This window comes from Saccostrea echinata, unplaced genomic scaffold, assembly GCF_033153115.1.
Source record: "Saccostrea echinata isolate AGI-Se365-2 ecotype Australia unplaced genomic scaffold, CSIRO_AGI_Sech_v1 ptg000019l, whole genome shotgun sequence".
Taxonomy (NCBI): Eukaryota; Metazoa; Mollusca; class Bivalvia; order Ostreida; family Ostreidae; genus Saccostrea; species Saccostrea echinata.
The window spans coordinates 3,342,370-3,359,555 of NW_026889768.1; the positions used below are offsets into that span (position 1 = coordinate 3,342,370).

A 17,186-nucleotide genomic window follows, 5' to 3' on the forward strand; every position below is an offset into this window, starting at 1 on the left:
ACTGATGTCTATTCTTCACCAGCTGTTCACAAGCATGTTTAAACAAAGACAAAGACAAAAAAACTGTCTTATACAGAAGTGTGTTTAAAGTATTAAGACATTTTGATTTATATTTTTAAAAAAAATTTAAATACACCATTTTACAAAACGGGTCTGTGTAACAGTCATCCGTACCATGTAGCAACGTGCCTTCGGGTAATCAGCTGTTTTGCTTTGTTTTCTTTTTTCTTCAGCGACCACTTGCGTCTTCTATCTACATCCTGATCCAAAAGCGGATCATACAAAGATTAATGTTGTAATCGCAACAGATTTAAGATAAGATCAAATGACGTTAACACGTGTCAACTGAGATAAGTCCGTGATTAATTACAAGATGCATGATTAATGGATTATTTTTGCAGTGATCGTACTAAAGTTAACCTGCAGTGATTTAATTTGATTTTTTTAACTGGCTTATGATTGATTTGAACTGTCAGCTGATCGCACACTGAACATAATTGTCGTTATTGATCCAACTTGAAATATTTAAAAAAAACTATTAAAACAACAAAACAAAACACTGCTTAAAACGAAAAAGTAAAGCTTTTGGTGTAATTTATTATTCATTTCACTTTTTAATAAAATGATCGATACACCTTTACATTCTAGTTTCTACAAAGTTGAGGAGTATACATGCATATAAATTACAGGGAAACTGAATAATTAAGTTTTCAAATTTGAAAGCACTACTGGAATTGGTATTGTGGTATTCTGTTGAGGAGTATACATGCATATAAATTTCAGGGAAACTGAATAATTAAGTTTTCAAATTTGAAAGCACTACTGGAATTGGTATTGTGGTATTCTGTGTCAAATATACAAAACATTGCTATATAATACTAAACCACTGTCACGTATTATTGCACTGTGATTGTAATAAGTAACAATTATTACATTGTAATCTCCAAATTCACATCTACTTTCCGAGTCGGACTCGGGGTATTCCGTACACGGTGAAATCTGGCAGCGATAAGTCTGTTGATGATTTTCGCATGCTTTTGGAGGCTTCCTGGAAACAATTGGCGCTGGACGGCACTTCCTCTTTTGTGTCACTGTCCACTTCCGCATACAGCTGGTCCACCACCAACACGTTATTAATCAGCTGTTCGTTCACTTTGATTCGCCAAGTGGACCACCTCTGAATTTCTTTCCGATCATCTGTTGCAATGTCTGCCACTTCGCAGTAAATTTCACTGGAGCCACACTGTGAGGCGGGGGGATAGTCTGGTTTTTCCTCTTTGTTCACACTCTGAACACTGTATTTTTCACAGTCTAGAAGCCACTGACTGACGTATCTGTCATTATTGTCCATAAACACGATAGTGGGTTTAACCCAGCCGGAGTCGGGAATCTCTGAAGGGTAGTACTTCATCTGGAATTGAATAAAACCACGAATAAAGCATATAATTTAACACTGACTTCTCACACAAAATCAATCACCAATATTACACTTGTCCTGAAAGTCACGATTTGACAAGTTACATATAATATATCACGGAATTCTAGCACCCCGCCCTTTTACAATCAGGGATAGCACACCGATTGTTCAACGCTTACATCTGTGGTTAAGACAAACTGTAGGAACTCTAATAATAAGGTTCATTAGTATAATATTGTGAACTTATTCTCATGTTTAATGATTTGGATAAGGGTACTTGAACTCCCCTGACTTATAAAGGTCAATACAGACATTGTGGACATAGTGTTGCGCAATGTCTAAACATTACGTAGCATTAAAGTTGAGCTTTGTTACACCCGATCATTGTTTGAATTCATTACACTATAGATCATAACCTTTTGACCCAGAGTTTAAATATAGTGTTCTCTTGTTCGTCGTAATATAATAGCAATAGTTTGTTAGAACGCCGCTCTAAAGGGGATATAAATAGTTTGAATGTCTATACTAATATAAAATGAAGAATATAAATTATATAACGACGTACAATAGTTTGGTTGACCTGTGTTACAAGTTGATCAATCACTCGGACGTAATGTTTCCCCACCCGCTGACCCTGCTAATTCGGACAAATCTGTGTACCCAGGTACATACATACATACATAGTAAAATTGTATTTTCAAGTCTTTCATGATAACGTAAAAACAAAGCAACGTAACGGTTAAGAATTTTCTGAAACTAACTGAAGAACAATAAGAATTTGAAAGATAATTATATTTTAGAATTTAAATTTAATATACATAATATTATATTTATTATGAAGTCGAGAGCACAGGTATTTTAAAGTACGCAATCCTCCCGTCTTTTTTGTATATAAGTATGTATACTAATTTTAGAACAAATATAAGTATGAACACTGAAGGTAATATAAACTTCATTTCAATACTAGTTGAACCTTAATTTTCATTGCTTAAATGTCAATTAATGAATTCCTCCAACCAATGTCACGCAGCGACAGACAGGAAGCATATGTCAAAAAGATATTATTCTGAGAATCTACTCTTAATACTTGGGTGGAGCTCCAAGATTCTCATTAATTAATAATAAATTGTTGATCTATCTGCCCTCTCTTTGTTTTGAAACATCATATATATGTTGAGTAACGCAATAACAATAATTTTGTTCAAGTAAGTTTGGTCTATTATAGACTGATTGTCTGAGAAAAAAAAGAGTTCCAGAACTTTAATTTCAGGAAACATAAATTGTCTGATTACAGACAGCAATCTTTGATCTACATTTTTTTCAAGTCGTTAAAACTTTCACATTCCCCATTTCTGTTTTTTTTTTTTTTTATTACAGCGCTATATTTTAGTAATTATTTAATCACAAGGGGTCCGACCAGGTAAAACTTACCTTAATATATTGCTAAACCCTTTCCTTTTTTTTTTTTTTTGGGTAACTTTCTCTTGATTAATTTCCAGTTAACAATCACTTCTATACAACGCGACTCACGATTCCTATTATAACAGCGAGTTAGGATCTAATCATTCAACCATGTTCAGCAATCGAACAGCTGCGAAGCATGCTTGATTGAATTTATAGACTATGATTTAACTTACATAACACAGTAGAATGGAAAAAAATCACGTATTTTTGATTTTTTTTTCTTTTTGAAAATATGCCTCTGTTTTGTCACCATACAATTAAGTTTAAGCTTCACGTATCTTTCAACAAGTGAAGACCCTTACCTTCCTCCCAAAAATTGTATTTTTCCTGAGAAAATGATTTTTCATTTGGACCGTGTCGATCACACGATTGTTTGCAGAAAAAGAAGCCAAATATTGTCTGTCTGATATCTAATACCCCAAACAAACAATATGTTGACTTATATATATATAGCCTAGGCTTCCTCCGGCCAGGTGTCTGTTATCAGTGATGTAATCATCATCATCGATGTTTTGTTGTGATTGATTTTATATCAACCCGGAGATAGTCCAGCTAATCTCATAACACACCCCGGGTACTATTGTGTTGTCGTTATAAAGGGAACTATTAAAATTAATGTGTCAATATTGACATTAATGGATGTACACGCTTCATCATATTTTGATAAACAACAAAAAATATATATTTCTTTTGAGGTCTTACAGTCACCGAAAAGCAAAATTTTATGTCACAATGCAAATCAAGGAATCATTTTAAAAAAAATCAATCCCATTCTTAGAGAGAGAGAGAGAGAGAGAGAGAGAGAGAGATATTTACCTTTACTGGTAACATGGAGACGTCGTAGCCCGGTAACTAAGAAGCAGTTTTTTTATTAGGCCATTTCCCCCGCCCCGCGGGATTATAAAGCGTCTATAATTACTGGCGATAAAACACTTTGTGAAGCTGTCCAGCGCATCCTTAATATGTTGCGTAAAGTATATTGCGACTTGACATCATAAATATTTGATTAATTCCTCTTCATATTGTCCTGACACGATAAGTACAATATGCAGATTAGCTAATTTGTTTTACTGCATTAATTAACACTGCGTTTCTTTCTTCCTATTTCCCTGTGATGGGTTGTGACAGAAGACAAACGACTAAGCTTGTTGAAATGTCTGACGAAGATTGTTCATCTCCAACTGCTTCAGTTAACAATGACTCGTTAAATTTTATAGATTATTTCACATAAAAGTTTAACGACACTGGTCTTGTCATATTCATTACCACAATGTCAAACTCAAAGACATTTTTAAAACAGCTATATGACAAACACCTGAACCATTCCAGAGAGAGAGAGAGAGAGAGAGAGAGAGAGAGAGAATTGCACGAGCATTTATGTCCTCCACCCCCTACCAAAATCAGTCGAACAAACACGTTTCGAACCATTTAACTGTTTAAAATGCCCCTCCCCCCGGAAATCTTGGTTTCGCCCTTGCTGACGAAAACGACACCGTACAACATGACTGAAGTCCCTGAATGGGAAAAATCATGTTCAACATCTACATAAAGACCAAAGGGAACGTATTTAAAAGTATCAAACAGAAGTTTACAAAGAAAAATCTTTGAACATCTTTTCAGAAATTATTGGGGGGGGGGGTTACATTTTGTCGCCCTGTACATATTGTCGCCGGCGTGAATATGTATATATACCTGTATATATACCTATACCATCAATGCGCATAGTGCCATCCAACTCTACATACATGTATTGACACTGGAGACAATATGTGCCGATCTAAGAGATGAGCATTTTTTCCTCCATGCAGAATGGGCCACAAAATGTACCTACATATTGGTACATATTGTGGTAGACAACGATGTACGCTGCAAAAATGTGAATACTAGTATTATGTCGCCAAAAGATATTAATGGGGTCAGAGAGAGAGAGAGAGAGAGAGAGAGAGAATATTCGCGGTATTTTAATTGAATCATTAATTACAGCATTATCCCTCTTTACAGTGCAACTTGTGTTTTAAGTAAAGCATTTCTTTAAATTAGAATTAAAAATAATTGACCTTTCAATCTAAATTCTGTCCTAACTCCAGTACCCCTGACACAGACGCCATGAATTCCAAAATTTTTGAAAAAAAAAAAGCATTCTTGCACATTATAATCATGCACTTAATTTGTCTTCTAAATATACAGGTGCAGAGAAAAAGATACTCAAAGAATAAATGCGTTTTCCTTATATGATCAATACAGCCCAGTCCTAACTCCGGAACACCTGACCCAGGGCGCATGAATTTCACAATTCTGGAAGAAGCACTCTTGCTCATCATAACCATGCACTTAGTTTGTATTCTGAACACCCAAGAGCAGAGAAAAAGATTTATTTTTGAAAGATTTTAAAATTAATGCATTTTACCATACATAACCATTAGAGCCCTGCTTCAACATCAGAACTCCAGACCCAGGCGCCATGCACTTCAAAACTTTTGAAGAGACACTCTTGATTATTAAATCTATGTACTTAGGTTAAAAAAAATCTCAAATTTTCAAAATTCAATGCGGCAGGCAGGCAGATTTCTTTTTAGCAGGTGTTATACCCTTTTTCATGTCAGTCATTCAACAAAATGATAGATCAAATGATTCTTACTTTTTTTTTTGTTCTCTTACATTAATTATGATATGTATTCAACCTTAAATAATGTTATTCCAAACTTTTGTTTAAAAGTTAATTCATAAAATACCGTATAAATTAACAAGTTTATCTAATAAGAACGTCTAGCTATTAGCATTTATGAAAAAGGGGAATAACTCGATTTTCCTTTTCAACTTGGAAAAATAGAAATTTAATTAGATTGTATTTCCCTTTTCATTATGTCAATAAACTTGATCAATGCGGAAGTTTTTGATCTGGTGCTGGAGGAACTATTGATTAATTTTTTTGGCCTTAGTCTGTGTAATAAATATACAGGGGGAGAGAAGATTTTTGAAGAATTTATGTATTTTCACAATATGATACATAGAGCTCCACCCTAGTACCAGAACCCCCTGATCCTGAGGCCATGGATTTCATAATTTTGACTGAGGGCTCAATGCTTGTTACAATTACGCCAACATTTTTTTGGCTTGATTTCCAGAAGAAAGAAGATTTTTTTTAAATGCATTAATTTTGATGGTTTTAGCCCCACCTCTCAGGCCCCAGGGGGCAGATGGGACAATGAAATTCACAATTTTAATCCCCTTTACCTATAGACGTACATGCCAAAATTGGTCGAAATTTGTTCAGCAGTCCAGAGAAGAAGCAGAAAATGTTCAAATGTTAACGGACAACACACGACGAACAATCATGGATGAAAAAGAGATAGCAATAGGTCACCTGACTCAAATGACCTTTAAAATCAAAGACTCCATGTCTTCTATGAAACATCTCCTGATATTAACTGTGGATAGTATCCAAAGACAGAAGAGGTTTCACTATAGAAAGTCTATTGTCAGTTACTTAAGTTAAGCCATTTGATGAAGTTTATGTTAACTTCCAAAAAACACGAAACAGTCACAGTTTTCAGTTTATCAGCAAGGATTAGCTTAATTGTTCCTAGTTTACTCTTAAAGTAAATTTAGGTCCTATGGTTTAAGAACAGTGTAATTATTGAAAACAATGTTCCCATCCATGTATTACTTTTAAGTAAATTTAAGTTGTCTTGTCTAATAACAATATTCTGTATGAAACAAACTAGCGAAAGAACAAATTCTTACAAATGAACCATGTATGGCAAGGAGTTGGACAAGATAAATTTTCTGTTTTTGGTAAGTTTTACAGACTGCCACTACATGCTTTAATATTTTTATTTACCGTAGAGAGGCTATCTCTAAAACTTAAAAAAGAAACAGATTCTGAAAATGAGACCAGATATCAGAATATAGGTATGATGAGCTATGAATTCATGTATTTTTGTTTAAGTTATAGTGTCTAAAAAAAATTCTCAAGAAAGGGGGGGGGGGGGTTACACCATCCATATGTCAAGTGCCCTTTGTTCACTCAAAGTGACTTTACTGTGTACTGTAAAAAGTGATAAAACTCGATGGAATGTTTAAGAATTGTTTAAAGAATAGTTGAGCACATAGTCTGGGCAAGACAGTGACAAGTAAAATGTAAATGTTAGAAAATCTGCCTCAGTTAAACTTATAGTATAGTCAATATAATTATGAAATAGAACAAATACAGTGTTAAAAAAATGAAATACTTTAATGATTCAAGAGTGTTGCCAAAAATTACAAAAAAATGAATATACAAAAAGATTTCTGAAAATAAAAAAGACTAATATAAAAGTATGTGTATTCATAAACAAACTTTAAAATTTTAGTAGTTAAAGATAAAAATCAAACAGTATAAATTATTAACAATACATCTGTTTCAATTTTATTAAATTATTTTTCTATACATCACAGCACAAACAAACAAGAGGCCCATAGGCCACAATGCTCACCTGAGTGAGTCACTAATTGCCTGCTGTTCTTCATCAGCAGATTTTTTCCTATATATTCCTATGTAAAACTTTGATTGTCCATTGTGGCCCCACCCTACCCCCAGAGGTCATGATATGAACAAATTTGAATCTACACTACCTACAGGGTGCTTCTATATTAATATGCTAATTCTGTATGCAGGGAAATTTTTGCCCCCATTTTATTTTCGCCCTTTTAACCTCCTCACAATTGGGCAAATTTAAAATGGGTTGAATTCAAAGAAAACAGCATTATCTCTAAAACAGAACTGTGTCTAGGTGAATTTGAAAGGGACAAAATTGTTCGCAGGTGTGAAAGGGCGAAAATAACCCTGTATACAGTAATGTCTTTGCTGTTATTGAAAAGATTTTTTTCTTTATACATGCATTCCTATGTAAAGCTTTGATCGTCTACTTTGCCCCCACCCTACCACAGGGTCATAATCTAAACAAACTTGAATCTATGCTACCTTCAGGATTCTTCCATATCAATATCACTTATCATGCCTTTGCTGTTCTTGAGTAAAAGATTTTTAAATATTTTTTCCTATATATGTTAAACATTAATCACTTATTGTGGCCACACCCTATCCCCAGGGGTTGTGATTTGAACAAACATGAACCTACACTACTGAGAATGCTTCCATTTAAATATCACTAATCATACCTTTGCCGTTCTTGTAAGATTTTTAAAGAATTATTTCTATGTAATACTTTGATTTGTCCATTGTGGCCACACCCTACCCCCTAGGGTAATAGTTTGAAAAAGTCTTGAATCTACTCTACGTAATGAAGCTTTCACATAAGTTTCTGGCCCTGTGGTTCTTGAGATTTTTGAAAGATGCCTTTAAATTTTCACTAATTCTGAAATTATATCCCCTTTGTTTGAACAAACTTGAATACCCTTCACCAAAGGGATGCTTTTTGGCAAGTTTGCTTAAAATTGACCAAGTTGTTCTTCAGAAGAAGTCAAAAATGTGAAAAGTTTACAGACAGATGCTGGACAAAATGTGACCAGAAAAGCTAACTTGCGCTTTTAGCTCAGGTGAGCTAAAAGTCATTCTTAAAATGAAAATATAAATATGTTACAATTTTCAGTGCATTCAAAATCATAGCATATTATGGGACATATAAAAAAAATGAAAAGGTCTTAAACAAGTCAGTTTAATAAAAGAATATCCATGTTGTTATTACATATCCTTTGAGGGATTAACTCAAATTCTGTAATGAAAGAATCATATAGAACTACAATTAAATTCAGAATCATACAAAAGTTGTAGATATTATTTCATTTAATGTCTGATTCACAGAAATGTTAACAGGTATTCAGCAAAAATAACTGCTCTGAAATTCATTCAACCATGACTCTTCCATGATATTTGCATAAAGTGGATAAAATTTTATCCTCCTTTTTGAATGTCACCTACAAAATCTCTGAGCAGTTTTAAAAGCATGTCTCTTTGTACTTGTTGTGAGATGAATCTAGTGAGGGCTTCTATGGAGGAGGTGCCTACTAATTCCTGTACAGCCTTCACAACCTTCTGTTTCTCCTCATCATTTAAATTTTCTAACACTTTAATCATTGCAGTGTACTCATCAGAACAAATATAACCAATCATGGATCCTGCCACTCCCCCAACCATGGCGCCAGGGGGGCCTAGAAGGACTCCACCCACAGCTGTCCCTCCAGCTGCCCAAGCCATTTGCTTGAAGATACCTCTCGCACTTTTCTTTAGTTCATCATTTGTCTCCAGGATTGTCATCAGTTGATTGTAATAAGGAATAAATGCCATTCCCATCACACCTGCCATTTCTCTTTACTTCAAAAGAAAAAAAAAAAGTATCAAGAATCACCCCTTATCTATCTCACCAATAAACTATCATAAAATGATTGTACTAGTACATGTACTAACAAAACACCTCAGCCCTATACATAAAAACTGATACTAGGAAAATGACATACATGTACAATAAGTATTTTTTTTCAATTGTCAAGTTTAACTTGGTTAAATGTGTCACTGTGGTGCACAACAACATAACATGACTAATAGTTTAGAATGAAATAAAAGGTAAAATGTTCTCGGTATCATGTTTCTAAACTCATGCCATGGCTTCACAGTTCATATTAAATATTTTCAAGGTACAGAAAGGTCCGTACATTCACTACATTTAGCTATCTAGCTTAAATTACCTATGTAGCTATTTAGCTACTTGAAGTAGCTTGATTTAGCTATTTTTAATGCAAGTTTTTACAAGTTGGCTTTTTATTTAAAATTGACGAAGTATGTGACTACTAATATTTGTACAATAGAATTTTAAAAAGAGCAAAGACAGCTTTAACATTCATTGCTACTTTTGAACAATTTTAAGCAAAAGATTTATTTCTATTGTTTGAGTAACTATGCACCACCTTGTGTGCAGTTAGACATTGATAAGTATGATTACTTCACATTGTGCTGAATTTTAACCAATAAATTATCATGTTAACCGGAACTGGTCTTCTTTGTGTGATGGTTTGGTCCACGGATATCGGCCTGGATGGCTTAGTTGGTAAAGCATCTAACTGGAGGGGACCCAGGTTTGAATCCTGATCTAGTCCTCTCCTGTTACATATATGGTGATGTGCCATGCTTTGGATGTGAAAGGTGAAAGAACTGCATGGGAAAAGCCTGGGTTGGTATCTTGGTGGGAGTAGGCCTTTGAGGATGGAGGAATACTGCGGTCAGACAGGTTTAATCTCTAGTGGCCACTGGCCAGATAGCTTAGACTGGAGATTCAGGAGGCAAAGGTTTGAATCCTGGTCTGGCCCATTACATTTTTTTCATCTCCTGTTACATTTGTTATTTCATTCACTAAGTAACTTTTTTGTCACAAATAAACTGTTGTATATAGCTTCAAAACTTTTTATACTTTGATTTGATTTGTTTTCAGATCAGTTTAAAGTTAAAAACTTTAACAGCATTAAAGTACAATTTTTCAATCATGCTGAAAAATGCTCATTTAAGAAATAAGTATGATTGAGTAGCTAATTAAAGCTACTTCGAGTAGCTAAATAAAGCTATGTAGGTAATTTAAGCTACGTAGCTAATTGTAGTGATTGTACCGGACCTGACAGATATAAAAGTTAATGTTGTCAACTTGTCCTATACATTACATATACAGAAATGCTTCATGATCGGCTAAAGATTGCCCCGTCCTCACTGACAGATATAAATCACTTACATTTATGTCAGTGCATGAAAGATCCTCTTTTTCCTTTTCTGACGTAATGTTTACAAAAACAGTTACAGTAACTTTCTTCTTCATGGATATGAAACTGGAAACTGATGTTTGACCCTAATTGACAAATCATTTGAAACAAGATTGAAAACTCCGGAAAACCGGCGTCGTATGAACGCTTTAGAACACAGACATCCGAATACTCCTAAAAATCGATGTCTAAAACACGTTTGCATTTCCAAAAATGGCATCCGGTAGCCATGTGGATGTCAATGAAAGGCGTCTTCGTCCAATTTATGATTGTCTGGATAACGGAAATAACAAGAAAGCCATACAGGAAGCAGAAAAAGCTCTAAAGAAACACAAATACTTCCAATGTGCAAAAGTTTTGAAAGCACTTGCCTTGTTGAGACTTGGTCGTCACGATGAGAGTACCGTGATTCTAGACGAAATTCATTCTCAACACCCTACAGACGAAGCTACCCTACAGGCATGCGCTGTTTTTATTCTGTCTCTGATGTGAATAAGAAAACTACAAAATTAAATTGCTCGTATGAGTAGTACACTGATTGAAATGCTAGTCTGATCTCAAAGGGCAGATAATTCGTATTTAACACAAAATAAGAAAGTTAAAAAAAAAGTTTTACTGCAGGTTATTGTCCTGTAACGGTATTCACAATGTTCGAATATATTTTATGACAATTAAAATGGTATGAGTTTTATAAAAAGTTGAGAACAAGTCTGGGGCACTTGTTTCTGTAAATTAAAATAAAATTACTCCATAATATAAAACACAAGGTATCTTAACTCCAAATTATATGGAGTACGACCTTAAGGAGAACTGCAGTCATTTTTGCTTTCGGTAGCATTCCATCTTGATTATTCCACAGGGCAGTCCGCCTACTGCCGCCCACTTCCCTCTTAGGGCGCTCCTCCCTTTTCCGAAATCCATGATGACTTTATTGTATTATTTTCATGTTTCAATGCATTTTTATTTATCAGTAAAACTTCCTCATAATCAGTGTGCATCATAATCAATATTGATCTGTTTATCTTGACAATTCAGGTTTTTGTTACGGGACTGTAGGGGGCTGAAATAAGGTCCCATTCCCAATGCCAAAATGCTTAGTTTCCAAAAACCAAATATTTCTATCAGTCATTTGGACTGATGACTTATGTGTCATTCAAAAGCAAATTCTATCAGCCCGAATAAATTCTAGTATAATTCATGATGTAATTCAAAAGAAATTGGCATTGGTTGAGACTGGTTATGTCGCGAGGTTTAAGATATGATCGATATTAACACATATCAATTTAAGTTATTTAAAAAAAAATTACCAAAAATATTGTTGAACCTAGACAGCAAGTGCTTTGGGTGATTTTAACAGGAAGCTTGCAAACTTCTGTCATGTTATTCAATCTAATTTAAAACTTGCCACACCCATTTATATGTTACCCTGATCTTTATGATATGTTCACTCTATACAATAATATCACACCAGTCTGTTCAGCTGTACAGCTAATAGGAGAGAATTACATTGTGTCATGGATAGTCATTTTTATAGGTCTATTGTAGATTTTATATATTGTTTTTAAGTTTTGGTTATAGAAAACCATTTCCTTGAAAATATGATTAATTCCTCATAATCATGATAATGAAGTGCTCAAGTTTGTTAGGCCAAAAAAAATAATAGTCTTGTTTCCTGCTACCCGACCTACCCTATTTTTTTGCACCCGGCCCTAAAGTTTTTTTTTAGTTTTGGAAGAAAAAATTTTCCAGAATTTCATTGTTCTGTCACCGTAATCGATTTCCATGTTAACACAAAACAAGCATTTCATGAAATTCTTGTTTTAAATAGGACTTTCATAAAATACCACTTGAGTTGTGCATAAAAAGACATGAAATTTAATTTTAAAAGACAATATTGACCTGTGGCATGTTTAATTTGATCTTGTATTAATTCATACCCAAAAAATTCTGTCGGAAAAAATAAAATAAAAAAATGAAATAAAATAATTTTCCTACCTACCTACCCTATTTTTTTCAGGCTGGTAGCAGGAAACAAGACTATTATTTTTTTTGGCCTTATCAAAGGATGAAGTTAAAAACCTTGGGTTAATTTTTATGAATGGTAACAAATAAAATCTTCTTTGGTTATCATGCAACAATTTATAATGATTTTTATTTTGTAGGCAATGGCCATATGTTACAGAGAGCTCTATAGACTGGAGGCCATCGCAGACCTGTATGAGAATGCCCGGAAGAATTGCCCAGAAAATGAAGATATTCTATCAGCTCTGTTTATGGCTTACGTCCGCCTGGGTGATTACAAAAAGCAGCAGCAGACTGCTATGTTGCTCCATCGGCTTCAGCCAAACAAGAACCCTTACTACTTCTGGGCGGTGATGAGTATTGTCATGCAGAGTCAGACAAGCGATAACGAAAAGCTAGCGAAGGGAATGTTTCTTCCACTGGCAGAGAGGATGATCAAGAAGTACATAGACGAGAATAAGATTAACGCAGAGGCAGAAGTACAGCTGTACTTGATTATTCTAAATCTGCTAGGGAAGTGGGAGGAAGCGTATGAAGTAGTAACAGGGCCTTTAGGGGAGAAACTAACAAGTGAAACCTTCTTTAAGGAAAAGAAAGCTGCAGAAATGTTTTCAGAATTGAATAAATGGCCTGATGCAAATGCAAAATTCAAGTTTCTGTTGAAAGAAAATCCAGATCATTGGCAGTATTGGAAAGACTATCTTTCTTCTTGTTTGAAAATTGTGCAATCAAAATGGACACCACCAGAAGATGCTAAAGACTGTGAAACTGATCACAGCATTGACATGACATCTGCATTCATTAGTCAGACCATTACATCTTGTTCAGGAGAGAGGCCATTGCGGGGCCCATTCCTAGCACAGCTAGAACTGATCAAGATGCTTGGAGAAAACAAAGAACTTTCTCTTGAGCCTACAGGATCACCCCTGGAGCTTTTACAGGAATACTTTAAGACATTTGGAGACAAAAGCTGTTGTTATGATGATATGAAACTGTTTACTGATTTAATAACAAAACCACAACAAGTGGAAATGATTGACTTATTCACAAAATCCCTAGATCTACATAATTCTGATGGCAGCATTGTGTTCGCATCGGACATGAAAGTTATGCAACGTCACTTGACCATTTTGCAATTGGCAAGGTATCTTGGAATCCTTGACACCAAAACCTCATCAGAAAAACTTGCTTTATCCAAAGAATGTATACAGAGGTATCACCATGGCTTGGAGTTTGGCAAAGATCTCCTTATCACAGACATTCAGTTTTCTGACAATTTTTTGCTGATGGCAGCTTACCTTTTAGTTGAAGTATGGGGGGAAACAAAAGATCAGCATTACCTTATAGAAGCCATTGTCCAGCTTCAGAGAGGCTCCAAAAACTGCCCAGCCAATTTTCAGTTCAAGGTGCTGCTCATTCACTTGTTTTCCCAACTGGGTGCTTATGGTCCTTGTCAGCAACTGTATGAGAGTCTAGAGGTTAAACACATTATGAATGACACACTTGGATATCTCATTTCCAATCACATGATCAGGCTAGGACATTTTGCAGCTGCTGGTGCAAACTTTGGAAGCATGCTCAAATTCTTTGCTGTGAATCACAAAGAAACTGCAGAGTATTTGATTGCAGCATATAAATACGGCTCGTTCAATAAAATCTTTGAGTTTGTGAGATTCAGGGACAAATTACAGAATTCCCTACAGTATGCTTGTGCAAAAGTGGAAAGTATGCTTCTGGACCTTATTCTGGAGACGTCCAGTCATCAGAGTGCGGAGCAGATGGTGACCTACATGGAGATCGATCCGTCTGAAGAAGGAGCACCTGCTGCGGATTTTGAAAAACTCTGTGATAATCGTGATCTACGAATCATGGAAGCATGGGAAAAAGAATGTTATAACTCAAAAGCAGCCTCTGATTTCTCCTTTAATGAAGAAAAAGCCTGGCTAAGAATTAGAAGTTTGACTTTAAGGATTATTGCTTGTGCGGTAAGCCTTGGTCAGCAAGTGGGATCCAACACAAAAAACATGAACAATGGAGTAGGTCCAGAGAAAAAGGCTGCAAATGAAATTCTAGAATCACTTGGAAAACAGCTGTGTGAGCATGCCAAGGAATATGAAAAGGAATTCAGCACAGTCTACAAATACTCTCTACAAGGCCCAAGTCCAACACGGATATCCAAATATCTTGCAGATGGACATTACCAAGTTGTGTGTTCAATGATTGAGTATATTTTACATGTGTTCAAATTGCAGTCAGAGGATTTAGAGCACTCAGAAAATGAAAAACAAGAATCACCTTCCCAAAAAGTTCCAGAAATTCTCACAAGCCTTTTAACCAAATACAGAGGTACCCTATTTACAGAAATAGATGGGAAGAAATCCATTAATGCTGCTTTAGCTGAAAACCTCTCTCTTTTGGTGGAAACTCTGTCCCACTCAGCCATCTTAACAGGGGTCTGCCACAAAATCTTAAAACCACTGAAAACTTCCTGGAACAAGAGATGTCGGAAGAAGAAAGCTGAGACTCCACCACCACTTCCTGCCGTCTTCTCTAATTTTACAAAGCTTGTTGCTAGTTTTGACTCTTGTGCCAAGGATATGCATGTAGCCATGCGTGACCTTGACCCTGTGCTATTATCAGTAGACTTTAGCAGTTTGAGTATAGCTGAGTCAGAGGACAGTGATTTTCCCGAGGCTACTGAGGTTCGGAAGGAGGTGTTGAAGGGTATTGAGACTAGCTATCAGACTTCATCCCGAGAAGTGTGTGAAATTATCCATAACAAATTACAATATTTCAGTAGTCTAAGACTGTGACATAAAATTTCATAGAATATTACTATAAAAGGGTTTTAAAAAGAAAATGTATGTAAAACCACACAATCTGACTTACTCCAGAGCTTGGAACATTATCAATATTGATTTTGATACCATTGGGCTGTATTTGTTTGTTTTTTGATTGATCAATATACAATGGTTTTATACAGGCATGTTGTTTTTAACTTGTTAATATTTTTCCATAGTGTTTAAAAAGTTAATGTGTGACCTTTGAGATAAAAGCTTACTAAATATTCCAAGGTATGAGGAAACACAGATTTAATGTACAACACTGCCCCTCTTTCAAAAGTATGACAAAATAAGATTAACAGTTGAGCCTGTATAATATGGAGGCAGTAATCCTCCAGAGGAAACACAGGGAAAACAATTTACATTAATTTCAACCAAATATGTTTCAGCAATTTGGATGCTTCATTAATTTGAACAATTCCTCTAAACTAGTAGTGCAGATTCAAAGTTGTTTTTAAAACTTGGGCGCCAGGAGTAGGATGGCGGATCAAAGTTTTTACATGGAAATATATTTGGAAAAATGTTTAAAAAAGATTTCTCTTTGAGAACAGCAGGGTCATGGTAAGTGTTCCCGATATCTAAGCATCCTTATGTAGATTAAATTTTGTTCAAATGATGGTCTCCATGATAGGTGAGTTACAATAGCAATCAAAGTTTTTCATGGGAATGTATCAGATTTATGAAATGTATTTTCAAACTGACAGAACAGAAGGGCCACATATGCAAGCATCCCCAGGTGGTAAAATGTTTTTTAAAAAAATGGAAAAATGTTTTAAAAACAGCAGGACCACAGTAAGTCATAATAATAGTAGTAGTGAAGTAGTGAATAATAGCAGGTAGTAAAGATTTAAATTAAAGAATAGAGGCGTACAATCTCCCACTCTGAAGAAAGACATATCTCAATTCTAAAAGTTCACATTAAAATATATTTTTCAAAAATTGTATTTTCAATATCTTCTTTTAAACACATATGCTTCCTTATTTTATTGAATAACATTGATAAATAATTGATTTTTCACATATGTTTTTATGGTATGTGAAAAGAAAAAAAAACCTTCACTGATGATTCGAACTCTCTCCAAAGCTCACAGTTATGCGTAAGACTGAACGCATAAAAAATCATTTATTATGGTTCCAGTAAACTCATTTTCCACTCAATATGCCTAACTGGCAACCTTAAAAAACAAATTATCAACCAATAAGTCATTCAATAAAATAAATGAATGAAGAGTGTTGAAGCTGCCATTACTGAAAACATAATTTTAGAAAAATATAACTTTTCCGTGAACTCTGCAAATTGATAAAAATATTGTCTCAGAGCGGGGGATCATCCTCTTTCTTTAAATCTTTGTCAGAGGGAAGGGGGGATAGGGAATCAAACTTTCACATGTAATTATGTGAGAAAAAAAATCAAGAATTATTTTCTCTAAAAGGGCAAGGCCATGATTACCGGTAGTCAATCCTAGGTAGTGCAGATTCAAAGAATGGAGGTTTACAAGGCAAGGACAATCCCCCGCTCTTAGAAAAGACATTTGTCTATGAAAGATATGAATATCAATTTCAATTACAGGCCCTGAAAATATACAACTGTGAGAAGATTAGTAAAACGTCAAAACAATGGAACAAAATCAAAGAAAATTCGCGGATTCATAAGAATTTCATGAAAATTACACATTTGCTTTCTTTATTTTTTGAAT

General features: G+C 34.8%; 3 protein-coding genes across 4 annotated transcripts; 1 reads left to right on the forward strand and 2 right to left on the reverse strand.

Annotated features, from left to right (window-relative positions):
• Positions 1 to 577: 577 nt before the first annotated feature.
• Positions 578 to 3,864, reverse strand: LOC133189757 (uncharacterized). The gene is made up of 2 exons (XM_061325154.1): positions 3,698 to 3,864; positions 578 to 1,411 (listed from the first exon to the last, which is right to left on the reverse strand). Exons 1-2 carry the CDS (start codon positions 3,710 to 3,712, stop codon positions 956 to 958), a joined length of 471 nt encoding a protein of 156 aa, XP_061181138.1. The 5' UTR covers positions 3,713 to 3,864; the 3' UTR covers positions 578 to 955.
• Positions 3,865 to 7,129: 3,265 nt separating this feature from the next.
• On the reverse strand, positions 7,130 to 10,661 carry LOC133189758 (uncharacterized). Of its 2 annotated transcripts, none has more exons than XM_061325157.1 (2): positions 10,597 to 10,661; positions 7,130 to 9,194 (listed from the first exon to the last, which is right to left on the reverse strand). In XM_061325157.1, the coding sequence occupies exon 2, from the start codon at positions 9,183 to 9,185 to the stop codon at positions 8,775 to 8,777; it is 411 nt and encodes a 136-aa protein (XP_061181141.1). In that variant the 5' UTR covers positions 9,186 to 9,194; positions 10,597 to 10,661; the 3' UTR covers positions 7,130 to 8,774. The 2 variants fall into 2 exon arrangements, with proteins under 2 accessions (XP_061181141.1, XP_061181139.1); XM_061325155.1 differs by having other exon boundaries at positions 10,593 to 10,660.
• Positions 10,662 to 10,837: 176 nt separating this feature from the next.
• On the forward strand, positions 10,838 to 15,632 carry LOC133189582 (N-alpha-acetyltransferase 25, NatB auxiliary subunit-like). The gene is made up of 2 exons (XM_061324961.1): positions 10,838 to 11,083; positions 12,787 to 15,632. The coding sequence occupies exons 1-2, from the start codon at positions 10,838 to 10,840 to the stop codon at positions 15,457 to 15,459; spliced, it is 2,919 nt and encodes a 972-aa protein (XP_061180945.1). The 3' UTR covers positions 15,460 to 15,632.
• Positions 15,633 to 17,186: the final 1,554 nt, after the last annotated feature.